The 24567-nt window shown below is 39.8% G+C and overlaps 1 protein-coding gene across 1 annotated transcript in view; it reads right to left on the bottom strand.

The window, feature by feature from the left end:
• Positions 1-13650: 13650 nt before the first annotated feature.
• The window catches only part of ttc39a (tetratricopeptide repeat domain 39A), a 49634-nt gene continuing 38717 nt past the window's right edge, over positions 13651-24567 (bottom strand). Inside the window, exons 14-18 of the mRNA XM_034232819.1 lie at positions 23825-23945; positions 21660-21771; positions 19887-20001; positions 18731-18847; positions 13651-15480 (exon numbers count right to left, since the gene is read on the bottom strand). Of these exons, the coding sequence (XP_034088710.1) occupies positions 15366-15480; positions 18731-18847; positions 19887-20001; positions 21660-21771; positions 23825-23945 (580 nt within the window). The 3' untranslated portion in view covers positions 13651-15365. The remainder of the gene's footprint in view (positions 15481-18730; positions 18848-19886; positions 20002-21659; positions 21772-23824; positions 23946-24567) is intronic.

The following is a 24567-nucleotide window of genomic DNA, read 5'->3' as shown; positions in this document are numbered from 1 at the left end:
AAATACCTGTACTTTTCTACTTCTTACATGTTGAACCTCAAATACCTGTACTTTCTACTTCTTACATGTTGAAACCAAATACCTGTACTTTCTACTTCTACATGTTGAAACCAAATACCTGTACTTTCTACTTCTTACATGTTTGAACCCAAATACCTGTACTTTCTACTTCTTACATGTTGAACCCAAATACCTTGTACTTCTACTTCTTACATGTTGAACCAAATACCTGTACTTTCTACTTCTTACATGTTGAACCCAAATACCTGTACTTTCTACTTCTTACATGTTGAACCCAAAATAACCTGTACTTTCTACTTCTTACATGTTGAAACCCAAATACCTGTACTTTCTACTTCTTACATGTTGAACCCAAATACCTGTACTTTCTACTTCTTACATGTTGAACACAAATACCTTACTTTCTACTTCTTACATGTTGAAACCAATACCTGTACTTTCTACTTCTTACATGTTGAACTCAAATACCTGTACTTTCTACTTCTTACTGTTGAAAACCAAATATACCTGTACTTTCTACTTCTTACATGTTGAACTCAAATACCTGTACTTTCTACTTCTTACATGTTGAACACAAATACCTGTACTTATTCTACTTCTTACATGTTGAACCAAATACCTGTACTTTCTACTTCTAACATGTTGAACCCAAATACCTGTACTTTCTACTTCTTACATGTTGAACCCAAATACCTGTACTTTCTACTCTAACTGTTGAACACAAATACCTGTACTTTCTACTTCTTACATGTTGAACCCAAATACCTGTACTTTCTACTTCTTACATGTTGAAACCAATACCTGTAACATTTATTGAACCAAAGTACCTGTACTTCTACTACTTACATGTTGAACCCAAATAACCTGTACTTTCTACTTCTTTACATGTTGAAAACCCAAATACCTGTACTTTCTACTTCTTACATGTTGAACACCAATACCTGTACTTTCTACTTCTTACATGTTGAAACAAAATACCTGTACTTTCTACTTCTTACATGTGAACCAAATACCTGTACTGTTCTACTTCTTACATGTTGAACCAAATACCTGTACTTTCTACTTCTTACATGTTGAAACCCAAATACCTGTACTTTCTACTTCTTACATGTTGAACCCAAATACCTGTACATTCTACTTCTTACATGTTGAACCAAATACCTGTACTTTCTACTTCTTACATGTTGAACAAAATACTGTACTTTCTACTTCTTACATGTTGAACACAATACCTGTACTTTCTACTTCTTACATGTTGAACCCAAATACTGTACTTTCTACTTCTTACATGTTGAATCAAATACCTGTACTTTCTACTTCTACATGTTGAACCCAAATACCTGTACTTTCTACTTCTTACATGTTGAACCCAAATACCTGTACTTTCTACTTCTTACATGTTGAACCCAATACCTGTACTTTCTACTTCTTACATGTTGAACCCAAATACCTGTACTTTCTACTTCTCACATGTTGAACTCAAATACCTGTACTTTCTACTTCTCACATGTTGAACCCAAATACCTGTACTTTCTACTTCTTACATGTTGAACCCAAATACCTGTAACTTTCTACTTCTTACATGTTGAACCCAAATACCTGTACTTTCTACTTCTTCACATGTTGAACCCAAATACCTGAACTTTCTACTTCTTACATGTTGAACATCAAATACCTGTACTTTCTACTTCTTACATGTTGAACTCAAATACCTGTACTTTCTACTTCTCACATGTTGAACTCAACATACCTGTACTTCTACTTCTTACATGTTGAACCCAAATACCTGTACTTTCTACTTCTTACATGTTGAACTCAAATACCTGTACTTTCTACTTCTTCACATGTTGAACTCAAATACCTGTACTTTCTACTTCTCACATGTTGACTCCAATATCCTGTACTTTCTACTTCTTACAGTTGAACCCAAATACCTGTAACTTTCTACTTCTTACATGTTGAACTCAAATCCCTGTACTTTCTACTTCTTCACATGTTGAACCCAAATACCTGTACTTTCTACTTCTCACATGTTGAACTCAAATACCTGTACTTTCTACTTCTTACATGTTGAACTCAAATACCTGTACTTTCTACTTCTCACATGTTGAACTCAAATACCTGTACTTTCTACTTCTTACATGTTGAACTCAAATACCTGTACTTTCTACTTCTTACATGTTGAACTCAAATACCTTGTACTTTCTACTTCTCTCATTTTCCAAACAGCTGGTTCCTTTAGTCTGAATGTGTGTTTGATGCGTGATCATTATTCTTTAGAGTCATTGCGTGCCTATTGATTTGAACACGATCCGTGTATCCATCATTTCCTGGTCTTCTCTAAAGAAGAGGGACCAATGGAACGTTGTCATGTTGCCGTTGTTCAGCATGGAAACATTCATTAGCTAACAATGACATTATTGTTCTATTAATATAAAGGGAGGTCAGGTACTCTTTAAAACAGCTGCTAGTTATGGGTACTTTTTACTGAAGTACAATTCAAAGTTCTTTACTTTTACTTGAGTAAAGAAGTACTTTTGAGTATTATTAAACACGAGTATGTGTACTTCTACTTGAGTAAAGGATGTGTGTACCTCTGACATCTCTGGAAACACCAGAAAATAAGGCGTGCAACATCAGCATAAACGTATGTTCCTTTCCTTTCGGAGGCTCACGAGGTAGACAGGTGTATAACAAGCCATACGAGGACACACACACACACACACACACACAAAAACTGTCGCCCTTACAAATTCAAACACACAGGGGGGCCTTTCTTATCTCCCAGAGCTCAGTCCCAGAGCGATGAGTCAGCACCAGCTGCTTCCTAAATCACCACACTCGACAAACAATGTGTTTTAAGCAACACACACTCACCACAGCACCTCCCTCTGCTTTCTTCCCAGTTGAAATGGAGCAAACATGGAAATAATATGCACTTGCTCTCTTTGTCCTCATTGTTACAGTAGAGCCCACTAGCCTAAGTGTTTGTCTCAGAGCTGATCTCATCCACTTTAAGTCTGTAAGCTTTCAACAGCCACCCTCCGCCCTTCCTATGTTTCTGCAGACTATAACAACATTGACTGCAATACTTGGATAATAAGCTGATTGAGACAATGGTACATTAGCAGTAGCGGTTAGCAACCTTTGCCGGCTAACCACCTGTCATTTCATTTCATTTCAAACCTTTATTTAACCAGATTTGTCCCATTGAGATCATATATCTCTTTTTCAAGGGAGACCTGCAGCATATAGGTTCCACATGAAGCATAAAACAATAAAGGACATCATACATTACATTTACAGGATACATTTACATAGTTATCGACATTTACAAGTGCCCATAGTATCAATGAGCATTTAATTTAGCCTAGCTTTAAAAACATGCAGAGGAATGAGATTGCTCAGTTTCAATTCTTGCTGAAGACTGTTCCAAGCAAATGGAGCTGCTCACATAAAAGCTGTCTTACCTAAGACAGTCCTTGCTCTTGGCACATCTAACAATACTACATCATGCGACCTCAGACAATAGCTGCTTGCAACTCTCTGTGTTATCAGAAAGCAGATATAATATGGGAGTTTACCCAACAAAGCTTTATAAATAAACGTGTACCAGTGACTGAGCCTCCGTACAGTAAGTGATGGCAGACCTGCCTTGGCATACAGGGTACAGTGATGAGTAAGTGCTTCACAATTTGTGACAAATCTCAGTGCGCTGTGATAGGCGGCATCTAACTTGTTCAGGCAATAGGCAGGTGCATTCATATACAACAGATCACCATAGTCCAGCACAGGTCAAAAGGTCACAGAGCCTTTTCCTGGCCTCAAGCGAGAAACAGGACTTGTTTCTGAAAAATAAACCTAGTCTAATGGCGCATTTCCACTGCAGCGGGTAGCCCCGTTTAAGCGTCCTCAACCGTCCTCAAGCGGCCAGGCCAGTTTTTGGTGGCATTTCCATATAGCCTAGTACCGGTTAGCGGGTACTTTTTCCCTCTTTTTCCAGCCCCATTAAATCGTGGTTCCCTCAGACCAGGGCCAGGGCTGAACTAGTGACGTCAACACTCTCGCCTGCTGATTGGTCAGAGAGAATCGTCACAAGATCGCGCGCGAGTTCATCCCTAGCGTCGCATATATATTTAGAAGCAAGCTTGCAGCATTTTTATACACAGCATTTTGTAAACGGAGGAGCTACAAAAATGGCTACGTCTAATAAGAAAAGCCCACCGTGGTCGACCGAGGAGGTGACGACGTTCCTACATCTCATTGGGGATGATCAAATCCAGCGGGAGCTCGACGGAACAACTCGAAATGTGAACAAAAACAAAGCCGATCGCCCCGCCTACACTGCGTTGCTACCCCAGGTCCTAAACTGTAATGGAAATGCGCCACGGCCTCGGACGGCCAGCGAGGCAGCCCGAGGCCTGAGTGAGGACGCTTAGGGACGCTTAAACGGGGCTACCCCGCTGCAGTGGAAATGCGCCATAACCCTCAGCTTTTTAAGCAGGTTATTGACATTTAACAAGACCAGATGAAAAAGGGTGACATTTAGGATGGGAGTTCCAGGTTTGCATGTCAACTGAGAGTAGTAATACATCATACAAATACTTTCCCTCTGACTTTTTCTCTGAGTCTGGATCTCGTATGGCAGCTATGATCCACTGTATTTCCACTTCTTCACTACCTGCAACATTGTTTTTGTCCATATCAGCGCGACTGGCTTAATTTCCCTTTGTCAATTATGTCATTCATCATTGTTGCATTGCATTGTTGTTTATCTGTATACTCGTCACCACTGAGCCAGCTTAGAAAACTACAACAACCGCAATAAATCAGGAAGTCCACAGAGAATGCAGAGCTCATCTTGGGCAAAACCTAAAAAAAATGATTCACAGTGATCAGTATTTAATGTTTCTATTATATAATGTTAAAACTCATTTAAAAAAAACTGTTTACGCCCACTTCAGGACATCCAGGAAGAGGTCCAAGACTGTCCCAAATGTTTTATGACGGCTGGTCACCCTACTCATTTGGCATACTTACATAAGCGATATTAAAAGTCAGAGAACAAAATAGTGTACGCACCAGGATGTAAACATATGTATTTTGTTTTAGAGTTGGACATTTGAACATGGAGGTCTATGAGGATGGTATCGCTTTTGAAGGGTCATTTAAAAACCTGCAGTTATTTGCATTTCTTGCTGCTTGGTCACATTATTAAACAAACATCTTATGAATCTATAATGTGGATTTTGTTTAGCATTGAGTGAGTTTCCTGGTTAATGATGAGCCTCCGATGTCCATACAAGTTTCCCCTCACTTACAAGTCCCCTTCTGCAAAAGTCCTGTGTAATATAACTATAATAAAAAGTCCAAATTGAGATTGGAGCTATCTGTGTACGAGTTTCTGTGAATCCAATTCCTTTGTTTGACCTTTGACTGAAGTTGGTTTTGAACTCTTGCAGAGGCCAGTGTGTGTGCCGCCTCTTTCCAGCCAGGACATGATTCAACTGCAGCCTTTGTAGTGGAAGGAATCTGCTTCAGAGGCTGGAGTTCATCCCTTTCTGGTTCACGGATGACTGTCCTGGGAAACATGGTCTGATCGGTGTAAACTCAAGTTGCCTCAGCAGACGTTTACAACCCCCAGGGTGAGCGTCTGAAGAGTTGAACAGTTCAGCATTTTTACAAGCGTTTGATTGATATTCACGTCATTCAAATAGTCTGTGTCATTCAAATAGTCTGTGTCATTCAAAGATACACAAAACACTGCCTCCACGCTCCTAGTTTACTGTCCTTATCATTTCCAGCTAGGAATGATTTTAAAGGCAATGAGTGAGTCAAACTTGGAAAGAAATCCTCTATATCGACCATGGATAGGCGGCAGAAGATGGACTAGTGCATATTGCGATTTTGATAACATTTGGATTCGTTCCCCATCCCTTGTCGGGTCACTGGCATCTTGTTTTTCACCATAACTAGCATAGGCTCAGGTTTGGGAAGGCTAAATCACTTTTTTTTACCTGACGCTGCCCACCTCCGGCGTCTATAGAAAAGAGATCAACTCAGTGAAAGCACCGCCTGCTGACCAATCAGAGCTCAGTGTGCGGAGTTTACATCTATCAAGTCATATTACAGCATAAAGGAAATACAGTTTAAACTGCCGTATGCAGAGAAGACGCAAACGTGTCACACTTATCATTCATATCACATTCAATCAGATCATCGATCATATAATATCATATTATGTCCTTAACTGAGTCAGCTGAGCCGTATCTGGCCGTGCAACACTCACAGTGTCACATACTGTATGCAGAAGTATTATTTTAAGCAACACATTAAGTTGAGGAAACACTCAACTCAAATGTAATTAAAGTCAGATCCACTCGTGTCTTAGAGGGCAGTGATATCATAAAACTGTTACGCTTTCAAACACTCGGTAGTTTATTTATTTTTTAACCAGTTGTTATTCACCTTGCAGGTTCCTGGATTATATGTTTAAGTCATGGATGTTTAAAGTTCATATTTGTCTAATATTAGTTTACTTTTCATTAATGAAGTAGGACGTTGCGCTGTCAGTACACTTGTCCCTGTTTGTGATTGGTCAAATGTTGCTAACCCCGCCCCTTTCACGTGAACGCGCTCTCAGCTGGTGAGAGAAGCCCTGGCTTGATTTACCGAGTTGATATTAACCAGCGTCGTATGACCGCTTAGCGAGATCTCTTTTGTCAGGGTTAGTTAAGATAACTCAAAAGTATCCAGGATATGTTGAACTGGCTTCGTAGTAGGCCTACAGGGCACAGGTGGCGGCATAGCAGCGCTAATGTCAAAGACACAAACATTATAGATTATATTTTTATTTGACCAGGATGCAGTGACAAAAATATTTGGGAAGGCTTAGCGGCCCTTGTCTAGCCTACAGCACCCACTGATAACTAGCCAACTTCCCTGTTTGAATGAAGCACAGTGAGAACTCTGGCATTTACACGCAGGTACTAGGGCTGAACGAAGAAGTGCTGTGCTCCACATGTACCAGCCATTGTTAACCAATCAGAAGTGGCCCATGATAGAAGGTGATGGACAGATTGATCCAATCACCTGCCAAGTATTTTTGAAATACTTTTCCAAATGGCTTCCAATGGAGCTCTCCTAGATGGTTTGGTGAAAGCATCTGAGTCAGGTTAGTAATGCTCCATCACATGTTTCTATTACAGGGTGACTCTTAAACTGAAGCTTGACTTTAAAGCAACCCAACAGTAGTTTCATGTAAATTTAGTTTTTTCACTCGTAGCTCGGGCTGCGGGGGCGCTAGAGACGGGAGCACGTTGATACGACCTTCCTAGCCGGAGATATGGCCGCATTTTACAATAAACTTCTGTTGGGTCGCTTAAAAACAAATATCGCAATCTCTGTCGGGAAAACCGCAATTAGATTATTTCTTATTTCTTATGGAGGCGTGTGGCGGAGTGGGTTGTGCGTTGGGATCAGGGGGTCACAGGTTCAAACCCCACTGCAGTCAGCATGTCGTTGTGTCCCTGAGACACTTCAACCCAAATTGCTCCTGTGGGGATTGTCCACAGTAAAGTATGTAAGTCGCTTTGGATAAAAGCGTCTAACAAGTGACATGTAATGTAATTTCCCCAAATCGTGCAGCCCTAGTCCATACAACTTCAAGCTGAGTATAGTGGAGCCTTTAGCCCCCTTTCTCAAAGTGGGTTAATCTGAAGTGCAAGCACAGAGGAAATGTGTGTCCTCAGGCTGGGTTCATTTGGTGAAGGTGCTGATTACTGCGGTCACCAGGGGGAAGGAGCTGGCAGGACTGAAAGAGCTCTTTATAAGTAGCTTTTAACTAGTCAGTTAACCCTCTTGTGAAACTCACACGGGTTTTCTCAGCCTTTCTTAGGGAGAGCTCTTCCAAAGGAACTGAGCAATGTTTGTTACACCATCACTCCTCTATGATACCAGAGCGTTGGTCTAATTACACCCCGCTGTGTGCCAGACATGACACAGTTGTGGCGAACCTGCACAAACAACGACTCCCTGTTTCACATCATCTGTGGCTGACTGTGATGCGTCATTCCACGATGATACATGACAACAGAAATGATTGATAACTTGAAAAGACCAGGAAGTATTTGCTTAGCATGCACTGAGCTAGGTTTGTTGCTCTTTTGTGAAAGCAAACACTCAGGTTTAACTCTTTTTTTTATTGTGAAGGGGACAATATATGTGTTCATCCAGATGGTCAGAAGTGTATTTAAAGAATCTGCCACTTCCTCACAGAGCCCCTCCTCCAACACACACGAACGCGCACATGACCAATGAGGGCACGAGATGAGTTTGTGCCCAGATGGAAGGCTGACAGGCAGGTAGGCCATCCAGTTACTTTAGCCGGCTCAGATGATTGGTCGTGCTTTTTACAGCGCTACGGCTTCCAGAGGTGACATTTATATATGGATTTGTTGTCAAAGCACTTCAGATATTCATTGCTATCGGGATGTTAAGAGCATTCCATGGAATATAACAAAAAATGTATCTCGAGCCGGTTTCTCAAACTTACCTACCCCACCTTTAGTTGTCTTTTAGAGCTATAATGACATACTGGTATTCAATTACCATGTGCACCATAACGTATGTAAAACAATTAACTTATATTAAAGGTCCCATGTCATGCTTTTCTGGTTATCACCCGTCCCCTTGTGTTATGAAGGTTTGTATGCATGTAAATGGTCTGCAGAGTCACAAACCCTCAAAGTACACCCTGTAGCGAGTACAACTCTAACACAGAAAATACCTCCCCAAAACGCCTCGTTGGAGATACGTCATTGTCCATTTGATTCTTCCGGGGACGCATGAGGTCAACCGTACCCGGAACGAAATGGACCAATCCGTGGAGCCGTTACGTTACGTCCGTGGAGCCGTTACGTTAAGCCCCCGCTGATTGGTCCAAATTGACCAATCCACGGACTTCCTCACACATTCAGTGCAGGCAGCTCAGCTGATCTCTCCTCCCTGCCTGCAGGCTGATAACAGACCGTTGGGATCTCTCTCTGCAGACCCGTTCTCTCTGCAGACCCGTTCTCTCTGCAGACCCGTTCTCTCTGCAGACCCATTCTCTCTGCAGACCCATTCTCTCTGCAGACCCGTTCTCTCTGCAGACCCATTCTCTCTACAGACCCATTCTCTCTGCAGACCCATTCTCTCTGCAGACCCATTCTCTCTACAGACCCGTTCTCTCTACAGACCCGTTCTCTCTGCAGACCCGTTCTCTCCGCTGACCCATTCTCTCTGCAGACCCATTCTCTCTGCAGACCCATTCTCTCTGCAGACCCGTTCTCTCTGCAGACCCATTCTCTCTGCAGACCCGTTCTCACAGCGTTTATCAACCTTTTTCTTACTCAATATCAAGCCACACTTATTGTTTTTACTTCAGCTGTGACTTTGTGTGTGCTCAGGGTGAGTTTCGCTGTGTTTCGCTGTGTATCGCTAAACAAGGAAATCACACCTCCACGGAGCTTAGCGCGATTCACAACGTCCCGACCAATCGCAGCACACTGTGCTCACAGGGAGGGGGGGGAGGGGTGCTGGAGCTATCGGAGCTCCAACGAGCCGTTAAAGGCAGAGAGTGAAATTCAGTGAATACACGTAGTTTACAGAGATGCTGTATGAGAAACCAATGTGAGTTTGGAAAATTGAACAATATAAATCTATTCTAGTCGACCTCAACAATGGAACTATGATCAGTGGAAATGGCCATGACATGGGAGCTTTAAAACTAAGTTATTAGAAACTATAATTTGGCAATTTTTCCGGTTTTCTGTGTCCTCCTGTCCAACTTAAATAAACAAAAAGAAAAAAACAGCTCTATTCTGCTCATTTTCGTATTCATATTTGTATTTTGTGCATCTATTGTGACAAGGTTACTTGTTTAATGTTGAAACAACCAAACAGAGCAGCTCAAGTGTTACACCAGTGGTTCTCAAAGTGGGGGGCGCAGAGGCATGCCAGGGGGGGCGCGAGAGACCAGGAGGAAAAATGGTTAAAAAAAAAAAGATTAAAAAAATAAAATAAAAATCATAATTTTTAAAATTATTGATTCGAAAATAATATGATGCAGTACAGTATTATTACGTGTTGAGAGATGTATCCATAGATCTCTTCATTTTGCTCTCAAAGTGCACCAGATTGATGCATTTAACTTCAATATTTAAAAATGAAATCTTCCCGGGGGAGCTTGCCCCCGGACCCCCCTATGTGAGGTCCACACACCACCTATAAAAATAGCACTTTACCCCTGCTAAGCTGATTATCGAGCCTTCATTGTAACAGTCGCGGGTACACTGTGTATATGCGTGGGGAATGTTGCAGTCGAAAATTCCACTGTAGCAACCGGTACATTAATGGGAAACCCTAAATGTTTGAGCACCCTCTATGAAACGTCAAGCTACCTGAGCTACTGAGCCTGACTATTTGTGTTGGGGGGGCCCGACTTTTTTTTTTCTCCAAAGGGGGGGCCTGACAGAAAAAGTTTGAGAACCACTGTGTTACACAGTGATGTCACTATGTTCCTGATGTAAACAAAGGAGTCCAATGGGGGCATTTCAGGCAGGGGAAACTCCCGGTTTGAGTCTCTGCAGACCATTTACATGCACTAAAACCTATATAACACACTGCAGGAAAGGGAAACCTAAAAAGAAAAGCATAATAGGAGCTCTTTAAAGATATATCCATTGTTGCCAGTCAGCCAGTTATAGTTCAAATCAGCTGGTGAAAGTAAGTTAGATATTTAAAAGGGATTTTATCTTCAGCTCATATCTATTATATAAATAGAGAATCAAACATGTCTTTTCTCTTTGAATGATACCACACTTAGACTGTCTCAGTATAGGTCATATTGTCCCCTTTATGTTTTCCTCTCTGTTGGTAAAACTTACATTTTTAAGTAATATTTCTACAATAATAGGCTCTCCTGACCTGAGACCACCTTCGGTTTCCCATGCTGAAAAAAACACTTATCTTAAATCTACAGATAAGGCTTGGCTTGACCTAATAACAGCCAAACTCAGTGCCAAGGCCTTGCATAACGCATACCAACATAGAACTACAAGAGAAGTGTAACACCATACATGACATGTACAGCCACAGCATGGCCTGGTCTGTGCAAATGATCACATACAGGAAGTACGGACACCAGACAACCAGAGCAGGGGATCCGCGAGAGAAACAGCTGAGAAAAGTGTTATAGTTACAAAAGAGAGATCCACTCTCATACCCAACTACAAACTCCTAGGTTTAGAGCTGGGTTTGTTTGCACAGTAAAAGCCATAGTGTTGCTTAGTTCCTCTCCATTCAATAGGAGTAATAAATGGACAATAAATACACGGTTCCGTTTGTGAGAATGAAGACTATTGAAAGTGTTGATATTGTGCTGCATGTTAGTGTAAATCACACTAAGTATTCAGGGGAGGGGTACGCATTGAATGGACCTTCGGATATATTAAAGCGGATCATGGCAGTGACGGGTCAGAGCAGACATTTCCTACAGCTGCTCAACAAGCTCCGATCACTTTGGGGTCATTTGTCTGAACCTTATACATTTGCAACTGCTGTCCTTTATTTAATTCCCAAATAATGTATATATTATTACTGATACTCTTTTGTTCTCTTTGTGCAAAGCAAGTTCCCTTAGGGGCAATAAAGATTTAATTATATATTTACACAGGGCCAAGTCTGCCACACATAACATTTTTATTTATTTAGTATTAAAGCATACAGTATTTATTCTATTTCAATGTTTGTCTCGGTCATGTATACATTTGTCTTAGCCCTGCAACCATTATTTATTTTCTCATGTCATTCTGATTTTTCTTGCACTATTTTTTATGTTTAATGTCTTATATATATTTATGTTGTTGGATTTATCCTTGATTTAAGATGTCCATGACCATATCTACGGATATCAGGCCATAAGACTGTGAAACACCTGCACTTTTGAAAGAACATCCATAACATTCATCTGGTTGTAACTTATCAATATTCCAATTACTTGTATTTCGACTATTCTGCACAATTTCTATTTTATTCTATTGCACTATTATCTGTTGTATTGTGTTGCACTGTTGGAGGAGCCTGTGACCTAAGATCTTCATGATCTACACTGGAGCTGTGTACAAATTACAATAAAAGCCTTGAATCTTGAACAATGAATCTACTGTGCATTAAACAATAAAGCCTTTGTATCATGAGTCAATCTACTTAGTCCCTAAACACCACTGACAATAAAGCCTTTGAATCTCACCCTATAATTATTATTTTTGTAATCCTTAGACACTAAGACACTCGTCATGTTATGGCTGTTTCGAAATTACCTCATAGGGGGGCGGTGGCTCCTGGTCGGGGTCTCCGTAGCTGGATTCATGGAGCAGAGAAATATCATCCGAGGTGGGAGATTTCAGACAGTTTCCCATCTCCTTCCAACAAAAACTCTCCTCTCTCTCGGTGTTTACACAGCGGGTACTTCTCCCAGATAATGTCAGCAGCAGATTAGAAGGCGGTTCTCCATGCACAGCTGACGGGTCTCCTCTCCCAGACAACAACAACAACAACAACGACAACACATCCCTCAGCTAGCTACTAGCCACACAAAGAGGAGCTAGCATGCAAAATGAGCTAGCACCCGGTTATTTTAAAAGCTAAAAACAACCCTTACAGGATTTTAAATGTGCAAGAGGCAGCGAAAAGTTCTTCAAATTCTTCATTTATCTCTCGGTTTTTCCTGCTGGCTGTCAGGGACTTTCCCGAGTGCAGCAGCTGCTGAAGAAAAACGACAAAAGGTGGTGATGTAGCAACAAGAAGCCCCGCCCCTTTTTACCCACGAACCAATGAGCTATTAGTTACCGCTTGGATCTTTTTGTGGCAGCCAATCAGAAGAGCACATTGCCCTTCGCTGAAAACGTAAACAGAGAGGAAATCGATAAATGAGTCTTGCTAAATCATGCTGTGATCATTGTAGGGCTCAAACTATTCCATGATTAAACGATATTCTGAATCTGGACAGCTCTCATTGAATATATTGATATTTTGTGTAAATATTGTCTTTATTTATTTGTTACAATAGTTTTTTTTATAAAGATGTTGTAATATTTGCTTCCTTTCATTTCGTTCCGTCTTTGTATGCACCATTTACACTAAAGTAAATTCCTTGTATGTGTAAACGTACTTGGGAATAACACCATTACATTATTACATAGCATTTAGATGACTCTTTTATCCAAAGCGACGTACAATAAGTGCAATAAACCATAGAGATTCAAACTAAGGACAACAAGAAAAGTGTTTTCACTTCAAACATCAAAAAGCTATCCTGAATCTGATATTTCAGGGTTTTCTTGCTTGTCTTCTTTGCTTATTTTCAAATCAATATGATTCAGGCCCACTGTTCCAATATCCCTTGTGTTCTTATCCCTTATTCCCATTGCTTTGCATATCAACAAGAGATTACTTACTCACTGTTTCTAGAGGATTAGAAGATTTGCAGAGCCACTTTGTTCTGTAAATAATAACCCTCAGTGCAGAACACTTTGTATTTGGTGCTTTTGTTTGTGGTGCACGGGTGACAAAAAAGACAACACAAAATGAGATGGTTTGTTTTTAAGTTGCTTATCATTTCATCTTAAATTACAATAGAAACATTCAGTATGTACAGGAATGTCATTCTGCACAGTAGTAGCCGTGCCCGATAAAATACGCTGATTGTAAACATCACAATGCCACTACATTTGAAAGGGTTTCTTTCAGCTATTTCTGCAAAACCAAAAGGGGGGAAAAAGTTAATTATCAGACAATGACATATCATTTTGAAATAGCCTACGTTAAAACAAAATTAAAAGTAGATTTCCTTCACCAATAAAATAAATTGAAACCGACTCCTAGTCATCGTCTTGAATCAAACGTTACTCTAATCATGATTAAATCAACACTTCTCTAATTCCAACACTTGAGACACCATCTTAGTTTCTAGGTTTTGGACACTTAGCGAAACCTCCCCACTAACATGATTAGAGGTGACCCTTTTCTGTCGTATCATCAGTCATTACAAACGTTGTTTTTTTCATATACAGATTATTTTTTTGACAAAGTAGCGTTGTTATTATGTTCACGTCCATGTATAGATGGTTGTTGTCGAGCATGGCTGATGGAGGAGGAGCAGCGGAGGATGCTCTCAAAGCGGTGAAGACTGTTCTGGCTTTGTGTTCGGAGCTTCTTCACTCACTAACGATGCAACAGGCGGACGGGTAAAGGTCCTTTTTCTGCTCGGGGGGAATGGCCCGTGTGTTCACGCTGAAGTACCGCTGGAGCCCGTCGCAAACGCCACGAGGAGAAAAGAAGGGATCTGCCTTTCTAAAAGACGCATTCATCTGTCCTCTTAAAACGGGACAATTCGTGTAAAAGGTGCCATTTACAATATATCAATGTAAAGAACAGCTCTTTGCATTTATGATCTTTTCACTCTTGGCTGATTTACAAAGCTCTGTGCAAAAGCCATTACATGTAAGGGTTAATACAGAAGGAGACTGAATGAACATGAAAACAGGTTTCAAAAGGTTTCAAGTAAAGGAAGACACATGTAAAATAAACAATCCCTCGCTCTTAAAGCTTATGTAGTGTAAAAAGTGAAACCAACATATAAATAATGTATATTCTCTAAATAGGTCATATTGGTTTTGTTAAAATATCTAAATATAGATGAAACCCGTCAACCAGAATGTATCAAATAACATGGTACAAAACAGTCACATGGTTAATGCGGTGAGTTGCATGATGTCAACACATAATTGTTTGTCATTTTCATCGTCAATCTCCATTTTACAGGAATTAAAAGTGGGCATGAGAGCTTTTTTAGCAACCAGGTACATTTGGTGGCTGGGTGGAGTCTGTATGAGTAATCTATGTGTTTGGTGTTTGGTACTCCATTAGATCCAACCCTGCACCTTAAACTGGGCACGTTTTTATTCTGGGGATAATTAAGGAGCAGTATGTATTTACTTCACAGCTGGTTTCCCACCCGAGTGCGCCCCTTATGGGTGGGAACACAGTGCTAGACGAACAAGCCTGCTATAGAAGCAATGTTTCATTAATATAGGCACATTTGTCTCTATTTCAAATCGCTCTAAGAAGCCGATTTCATCATAATATATCTCTAGAAGAGGACTAAGCAAACCTGCCTTAGCCACACACAGAGAGGGCAGCACCCAAACAGATCACCTGCCCTTATAATGTGGGCAGGGGTGGGCTGAGTGTTGCATTGTGGGAGAACAGAAGGCTGTGTCTGCTCTGGCGGGCCCAGTCCGTTAAGGGCTGCTCGGGGAATGGAGGCCGTTCTCCGCCACGCCTTTGGCTTTGTGCATAGCTGCCTGGATCCGGAAGTGAGTCCGCGATTCCATCGAGTAGTTCTTGTAGTTTTGCCTGAAACAGAATAAACATTTAAAATCAAATCAGAGAACTATTTTTTACTGTTTTTCTGGTTTATTGTGTTGCACTGTTGGAGGAGCCTGTGACCTAAGATTTTCATCGTCATAACTACCCTATGAACGTATGACTGATAAAAGCCTTGAACCTTGAAAAGAGTTGGGAAGTAGAGGAGTACAAATACTTCGTTACTGTACTTAAGTACATGTCTCTGGTATCAGTACTTTACTCCACTACTTATTTTTCTGACGACTTTTTACTTTCTACTTCTCACATTTTGAACTCAAATACCTGTACTTTCTACTTCTTACATGCTGAACTCAAATACCTGTACTTTCTACTTCTTACATGTTGAACACAAATACCTGTACTTTCTACTTCTTACATGTTGAACCCAAATACCTGTACTTTCTACTTCTCACATTTTGAACACAAATACCTGTACTTTCTACTTCTTACATGTTGAACCCAAATACCTGTACTTTCTACTTCTTACATGTTGAACACAAATACCTGTACTTTCTACTTCTCACATTTTGAACACAAATACCTGTACTTTCTACTTCTCTCATTTTGAACACAAATACCTGTACTTTCTACTTCTTACATGTTGAACACAAATACCTGTACTTTCTACTTCTTAGATGTTGAACACAAATACCTGTACTTTCTACTTCTTACATGTTGAACTCAAATACCTGTACTTTCTACTTCTCACATTTTGAACACAAATACCTGTACTTTCTACTTCTCTCATTTTGAACACAAATACCTGTACTTTCTACTTCTTACATGTTGAACACAAATACCTGTACTTTCTACTTCTTAGATGTTGAACACAAATACCTGTACTTTCTACTTCTTACATGTTGAACACAAATACCTGTACTTTCTACTTCTTACATGTTGAACACAAATACCTGTACTTTCTACTTCTCACATTTTGAACACAAATACCTGTACTTTCTACTTCTTACATGTTGAACCCAAATACCTGTACTTTCTACTTCTTACACGTTGAACACAAATACCTGTACTTTCTACTTCTTACATGTTGAACCCAAATACCTGTACTTTCTACTTCTCACATTTTGAACACAAATACCTGTACTTTCTACTTCTTACATGTTGAACCCAAATACCTGTACTTTCTACTTCTTACATGTTGAACACAAATACCTGTACTTTCTACTTCTCACATTTTGAACACAAATACCTGTACTTTCTACTTCTCTCATTTTGAACACAAATACCTGTACTTTCTCTACTTCTTACATGTTGAACACAAATACCTGTACTTTCTACTTCTTAGATGTTGAACACAAATACCTGTACTTTCTACTTCTTACATGTTGAACTCAAATACCTGTACTTTCTACTTCTTAGATGTTGAACACAAATACCTGTACTTTCTACTTCTTACATGTTGAACTCAAATACCTGTACTTTCTACTTCTCACATTTTGAACACAAATACCTGTACTTTCTACTTCTCTCATTTTGAAACACAAATACCTGTACTTTCTACTTCTACATGTTGAACACAAATACCTGTACTTTCTACTTCTTAGATGTTTGAACACAATACCTGTACTTTCTACTTCTTACATGTTGAACACAATACCTGTACTTTCTACTTCTTACATGTTGAACACAAATACCTGTACTTTCTACTTCTTACATGTTGAACCAAATACCTGTACTTTCTACTTCTTACATGTTGAAACACAAATACCTGTACTTTCTACTTCTTACATGTTGAACTCAAATACCTGTACTTTCTACTTCTTACATGTTGAACACAAATACCTGTACTTTCTACTTCTTACACGTTGAACACAAATACCTGTACTTTCTACTTCTTACATGTTGAACTCAAATACCTGTATTTTCTACTTCTTACATGTTGAACACAAATACCTGTACTTTCTACTTCTTACATGTTGAACTCAAATACCTGTACTTTCTACTTCTTACATGTTGAACACAAAATACCTGTACTTTCTACTTCTACATGTTGAACACAAATACCTGTACTTTCTACTTCTTACATGTTGAACTCAAATACCTGTACTTTCTACTTCTTACATGTTGAACACAAATACCTGTACTTTCTACTTCTAACATGTTGAACACAAATACCTGTACTTTCTACTTCTCACATGTTGAACTCAAATACCTGTACTTTCTACTTCTTACATGTTGAACCCAAATACCTGTACTTTCTACTTCTCACATGTTGAACTCAAATACCTGTACTTTCTACTTCTTACATGTTGAACCCAAATACCTGTACTTTCTACTTCTTACATGTTGAACACAAATACCTGTACTTTCTACTTCTTACATGTTGAACACAAACACCTGTACTTTCTACTTCTTACATGTTGAACACAAATACCTGTACTTTCTACTTCTTACATGTTGAACACAAATACCTGTACTTTCTACTTCTTACATGTTGAACACAAACACCTGTACTTTCTACTTCTTACATTTTGAACACAAATACCTGTACTTTCTACTTCTTAGATGTTGAACACAAATACCTGTACTTTCTACTTCTTAGATGTTGAACACAAATACCTGTACTTTCAACTTCAGTTCAGGTCAGGTACTCTTTAAAACAGCTGCTAGTTATGGGTACTTTTTACTGAAGTACATTTCAAAGCCTCTTTACTTTGACTTGAGTAAAGAAGTTTAGTCAGTACTTCTACTTTTACAAGAGTATTTTTAAACACGAGTATCTGTACTTCTACTTGAGTAAAGGATGTGTGTACTTCTGCCATCTCTGATCAGAGGTCAATCTAAATTATTATTTCACAAATGAGTATTATAATGAGCACTTTATACTCCCAGACAGACACCCAGACTTTCTGGTTGGTATGTGTCTCTTTGTAGTCATCTTGTGTCTCTTGACTGAATCTTTCTCTATTGGTTCATTGTGAATCTCTTTTTAGTGTTTGGTATGTGTCTCTTTGAGTAATATTGTGTAAGTTAAGCCAGAGGGGGCTCTGACTAATTGGGCCCCTCTACCTGTGCCCTGTAGGCTTTTCTACCAATACATCCATGTGTATTATAATAAACCCATAAATCACAAACACTAAAGTGAAAGCAAACCTTGTTGTTTAATCTACCACGCTTAAGATTTATGATGAAGACATTTAAAAAAAACATGATCTAAAGTGCTGACTGGTAGGTAAACACCGAGTGTAAAAATGCAGAATCATCCATTTTAAAAACCTACTTTGCGGTTTCTAGCAGTCGGATGGCTTCAGACTTCCTGCCTTGCTCCAGACACAGCAGGCCGTGCTCCAGCAGAGCGTTGGGAACCAGGTAGTGGTCGTACTTGATCTGAGACTCGCTGCAGGAAAACATTTAAAAAGACTGTGGTTACAGGAAGAAAGAAGATACCTGCTGACCTCTCCACCCTGCCTCCCACCTTACCCCCCCCCCCCCACACAACCTTCCCTCATCCAGCACCAGTCACTTTTCTACTCATCTCTGCTGTTACTGTACTTCGAACATCATTTATTATGTTTTGCTCTAAGGAATACTTGCACTAATGTCACATTCATGTTTCTGTTGATTGTGTTTTAAATATATTTATTACCTAGTACTACTTAGTTTTTATACCCCTTTTATCTAGGCCCTTTTTGCATCTTGTTTTATGTGTCACACTGCGGGACTGCGAGAAACGGTATTTCAAATTTTCTGTATGTATAACACATGTGGAATTCTTCACAATAAAGTTGACTTTGGCTTTGATTCTTAATAATATTCATACAATAAGTGCAGTTCAAGGTGCTTCACATAGACATTTCACAGACAATTGATATCACACAGAATACAGATACCAGTAAAAGACTGACTAAAAATAGCATAGAGTGTAAAAATGTATTTTGATCAAAGGGATAATGCAAATTCAACACACAATTTGATGACAGGTTGAAATGCATTGAGAAAGAGCAGGAGTTCTCTTCCTAAAAGGCTAATTTCTACAAGAGTTTCCACCAGAAAGAAAGCCATAGGAAAGGCTAAAGGAAAATAAATATAGGAAAGCTGTTCATTGTACTTTGTTATTGGAATAAAATGCACAAGCGGAGATTTTTGCCCTGCGTAAGATCCGCTAACTGGTGCCTCAGCGGCAGTTTGATTTTAGGTTAATAATAATTTGATTTCTATATGATTTTGGCCGCTACAATTCCTTTTAGATATTTTTTTCCAAACAAGGCTGCCTTTATTCACCGAGGATGCTCAAGAATATGATCAGGTTAATAGGTGATGATATGAAAGTAGAGCATCTGTTCTTCAGGTTGGTTGAGCGTGTATTTGGATCTCTCTGTCTGTACACACAAACTGGAAGATTGACAATAGCGCACGTGTCGGTGCACGTTACGTACTTGCAGAGGACGAGGGTGAAGTAGTGTTCGGCCTCCTCTTGATGCCCCAGGTGTTTGAGACACAGACCCTTCAGCAGACTCAGCAGACACTGATCATCTATGGTGAACTCTGACCCTGAGACACACACACACACATTACAAATCATATAGAGTAATCCTGGAGAAACATTCAAAGGGATTGTAAGTAGGGGTGCAACAACTAATCGACTTAATCGATGACCAGATTAGTTGCCAACTAATTCAGTCGTCGATTCGTTGGTGACGTCATCACGTGTGTTTTACGCGCCGTTAAGCTCCAACGTTATTGGTATCGGTACCGGAGACATTTAAAAAATACATGTCATGTATTATTGCTACATAAACATTATATCGCAGTCTTAGTGTCGCCAACTCGTTTCTAATATGCAAAAAGACAAAAAAAATGCGTCTATGATGTATTTTCGATTTTTCCAATCCAGACGAGATCTCTCTCTCCCGTCTGTGTGCGAGGGGGCGGGGCGGTTCACACGCGCAGCTGCTACATGCAGCAACACACTGCGGAGATGGCGGAGAGAACTCGCTCCGAGGTGGTTACACTCTACCCGTCTCGATGCTCGTTGCCTAAAGTGCAATAAGAGTTTATCATGTGAGGGCGGTAACACGAGCAATGTGTCTAAACATTTAGCAAAAGCGCTCCACATTCAGACGGAGGAATGCACCGGGTTCCACTGTCTTTCTAGCAGCTCTGTAGCTCCATCCACGAGTAACGTTTCCACGTCAGGTGTTATGTATGCTAGCAGCAACACACGGAGTTAACTCAATTATACAAACACGGGTTAATGATTAGAGGAAACAGAGTTATTTATTTTGTTAAAGTTTCAGCTATTCTGTTCACAGTTCTGTCATCAGATTATTTAATACGATTTGTTAAAACGTTGTTGTTTCTTTTGATGTGAAATATTATTTATTTAATTTAAATAAAAAGCGATGTTAGTTTTGTTCAAAATGTGTTTAGTTAATTTAATAATATATGTATTTTTGAATCAAGTATTCATCTTTATTGTCTTCATTGTTAGTTTCCACATGCCTAAAACAACCTCAAGCTAAATCTAAAAGTTGATGGCTAAATAAGAGCGCTTGAGAAATTGTGCAAGGCGTAATAGTCCGAATAGTCGATTAGTCGTTTCATTAATCGATAGATTAATCGACTATGAAATTAGTCGTTTGTTGCAGCCCTAATTGTAAGTGGTGTGCGTAGTTGTCTTAAGTATTTCACTATATGTTATGTATTACCTTTTTAGTCGTCTCTGGTTTTTATTTAATACAAAAAAGGTAAACTTGTCATTTTACCTACTTTTAAATCCAGACTGAGGACTTTTCTTTTTGCCGCTGCTTTTAATTGAACTATTCACATCTTAAACTGCACTGTAACTTTTATCCATGTCTTTTTTCTTTTAATGTTTATTTTATTATCTTTTCTTTTTAATGACTAATTTTAAATGCCATTTTCTTAATGTCTTTCATTTTTGTAAAGCACTTTGAATTGCCTTGTGTTGAAAAGTGCTATATAAATAAACTTGCCTTGTCTCTTAAAAGTGGAATACAAATAAAGGTTATTAATAATAATAAATTGTATTTATTAATTTATAATAAATGTTATATAATAAAAACATATAATTATGATAATATCATTCTCTGAGATGGTTAAAGTACATCCGTACAGCCTCTTAAATAAATGCAATTCCTTTTATATTAATATCAAAATAAAATAAGAAATGTTTATTTCTGCATTACTTGGGCTGCTGTCGAGTTTAGCCTGCTCCTCCTGCAGAGTTTTCAGCATGCCTTCAGTCAGGTCCTTGTGTTTGCCAATGACTGTGTAGCCGTTCCAGATGTACATCATCTCCTAGAGAACACACACACACACACACACACACACACACACACACACACACACACACACACACACACACACACACACACACACACACCACACACACACACACACACACACACACACACACACACACACACACACACACACACACACACACACACACACACACACACACACACACACACACACACACACACACACACACACACACACACACACACACACACACACACACACACACACACACACACACACACACACACACACACACACACACACACACACACACACACCACACCAAATTAGATCATTTTCATATATAGAGGTGAACATAAAAAAAACTATTTTTGACAAAGCTCGGCTCTCGTATGGATTTGACTCAAACAAAGGTTCTTCCTGTAAAGGTCACCTATTATGCAAAATCCTCTTCTTCATGTCTCTTCTACATCAACATGTGTCCCCTCTTCTTCATGTCTCTTCTACATCAACATGTGTCCCCTCTTCTTCATGTCTCTTCTACATCAACATGTGTCCCTCTCCCATGTCTCTTCTACATCAATGTGTCCCCTCTTCTTCATGTCTCTCTCTACAACATGTGTCCCCTCTTCTTCATGTCTCTTCTACATCAACATGTGTCCCCTCTTCTTCATGTCTCTTCTACATCAACATGTGTCCCCTCTTCTTCATGTCTCTTCTACATCAACATGTGTCCCTCTTCTTCATGTCTCTTCTACATCAACACGTGTCCCCTCTTCTTCATGTCTCTTCTACATCAAACACGTGTCCCCTCTTCTTCACGTCTCTTCTACATCAACATGTGTCCCCGTCCCTCTTCTCCATGTCTCTTACATCAAACATGTGTCCCTCTTCTCATGTCTCTTCTAAATCAACATGTGTCCCCTCTTCTTCATGTCTCTTCTACATCAACATGTGTCCCCTCTTCTTCCTGTCTCTTCTAACATCAACATGTGTCCCCTCTTCTTCATGTCTCTTCAAATCAACATGTGTCCCCTCTTTTCAGTCTCTTCTAACATCAACATGTGTCCCCTCTTCTTCATGTCTCTTCTAACTCAACATGTGTCCCCTCTTCTTCATGGTCTCTTCTACCTCAACATGTGTCCCCTCTCTCATGACTCTTCTACATCAACATGTGTCCCCTCTTCTTCATGTCTCTTCTACCTCAACATGTGTCCCCTCTTCTTCATGACTCTTCTACATCAACATGTGTCCCCTCTTCTTCATGTCTCTTCTACCTCAACATGTGTCCCCTCTTCTTCATGTCTCTTCTACATCAAACATGTGTCCCCTCTTCTTCATGTCTCCTCTACATCAACATGTGTCCCCTCTTCTTCATGTCTCTTCTACATCAACATGTGTCCCCTCTTCTTCATGTCTCTTCTACATCAACATGTGTCCCCTCTTCTTCATGTCTCTTCTACATCAACATGTGTCCCCTCTTCTTCATGTCTCTTCTACATCAACATGTGTCCTCTCTTCTTCATGTCTCTTCTACATCAACATGTGTCCCCTCTGTGGAAAGAGACTCTGAAAGTTTCAGGAACAAAGATTTTCTCTCTTTTTGATCCATTTCTATAAAAACCTGTCTGAAAATGAGCTGATCAGATTTTGGCCACTTGATGATGTCATCACGATGTGTTGTCTTGTGTAACCATTAGCCAATCAGCAACCAAGGTAACCCCCCCCCCCCCCCTTATCACCTGAATCTCCTCTAGAGCACCATTGAGTTCTTTGTAACCAAATGTCTCTCAGAGGGGCGTGGGGAGGGGCTCCTTATTTTCATCTAAAGTAACAGACAGAGAATCAGCACTTTGGAAACAGGGCTGAAACAGAGGGGATTATGGGTAATGCTGCAATGATCTGTTTGGTGTTTCAGCCAATCAGAGACAGGTTCTGGATATATCTGAGACCTGTGATATATTGATGAGAAACAGTATGATAGGAGACCTCTAAGGAACCAAGCATCATGGTACCTTAACCTGGAAGTAGTACTCAAATAATATTATAATGATGTCTTTATGTGTTATAGCAGTGCAGCACTGACCAGTGGAGGAGCAGGGAGAGGGATGGGGTTTTCTGCAAGGTAGCGACGGGCTTTCCTGATAGCGAACTTCTCTGTCGGTAAAGACTTCCCCGCTATCTTCTGCTTCAGCCCCGGGACCTGCCTGGAATATAACAGAGCACAGAAGTATTGCCATCATAATCTACTGGTACAAAATCTACAGTAAATACAGAGCTAAGTACACGCTAAAGCAGGGGTGTCAAACTCAATTTCATCGCGGGCCACATTAGCATTATGGTTGCACTCAAAGCGCCGGTTGTAACTATATAAATATACATATTTAATATATATAAAATAATGTATTATATTACATTATTGCCTCTGAATTGGATTATTATCCGATAGGGTAATAACTTCATAATGAACTACGTCTGAAAGCAGAGCAAATAATTGCAAGTCTCTTCAGTGCGCATGTCACAAAACAAGATGCATTGTGGGACATGTAGTTTATGGGCAACGTGCTTCTGTAAAGTGGCATGTAACCGTATAATAAACGTATTATAATCTTTGCAAGCTCTTGAGGGCCACATAAAATAAAGTCGCGGGCCGGTTTTGGCCCCCGGGCCTTGACTTTGACACCCCTGCGCTAAAGGGTCTGTGAGCAGGTTTTTTATATAGGTATATACATATTTGTATACGTGTTTGTGTGGTATTTCGATCTCTCTGTCTGTACACACAAACTGAAAGATTGACAATAAAGTTGACTTTGACTTTCTCTCATTGTG

This window comes from Gymnodraco acuticeps, unplaced genomic scaffold (assembly GCF_902827175.1).
Source record: "Gymnodraco acuticeps unplaced genomic scaffold, fGymAcu1.1, whole genome shotgun sequence".
Taxonomy (NCBI): Eukaryota; Metazoa; Chordata; class Actinopteri; order Perciformes; family Bathydraconidae; genus Gymnodraco; species Gymnodraco acuticeps.
The sequence above is the reverse complement of the archived record's forward strand: the minus strand, read 5'-3'. Positions and strand labels throughout refer to the sequence as shown.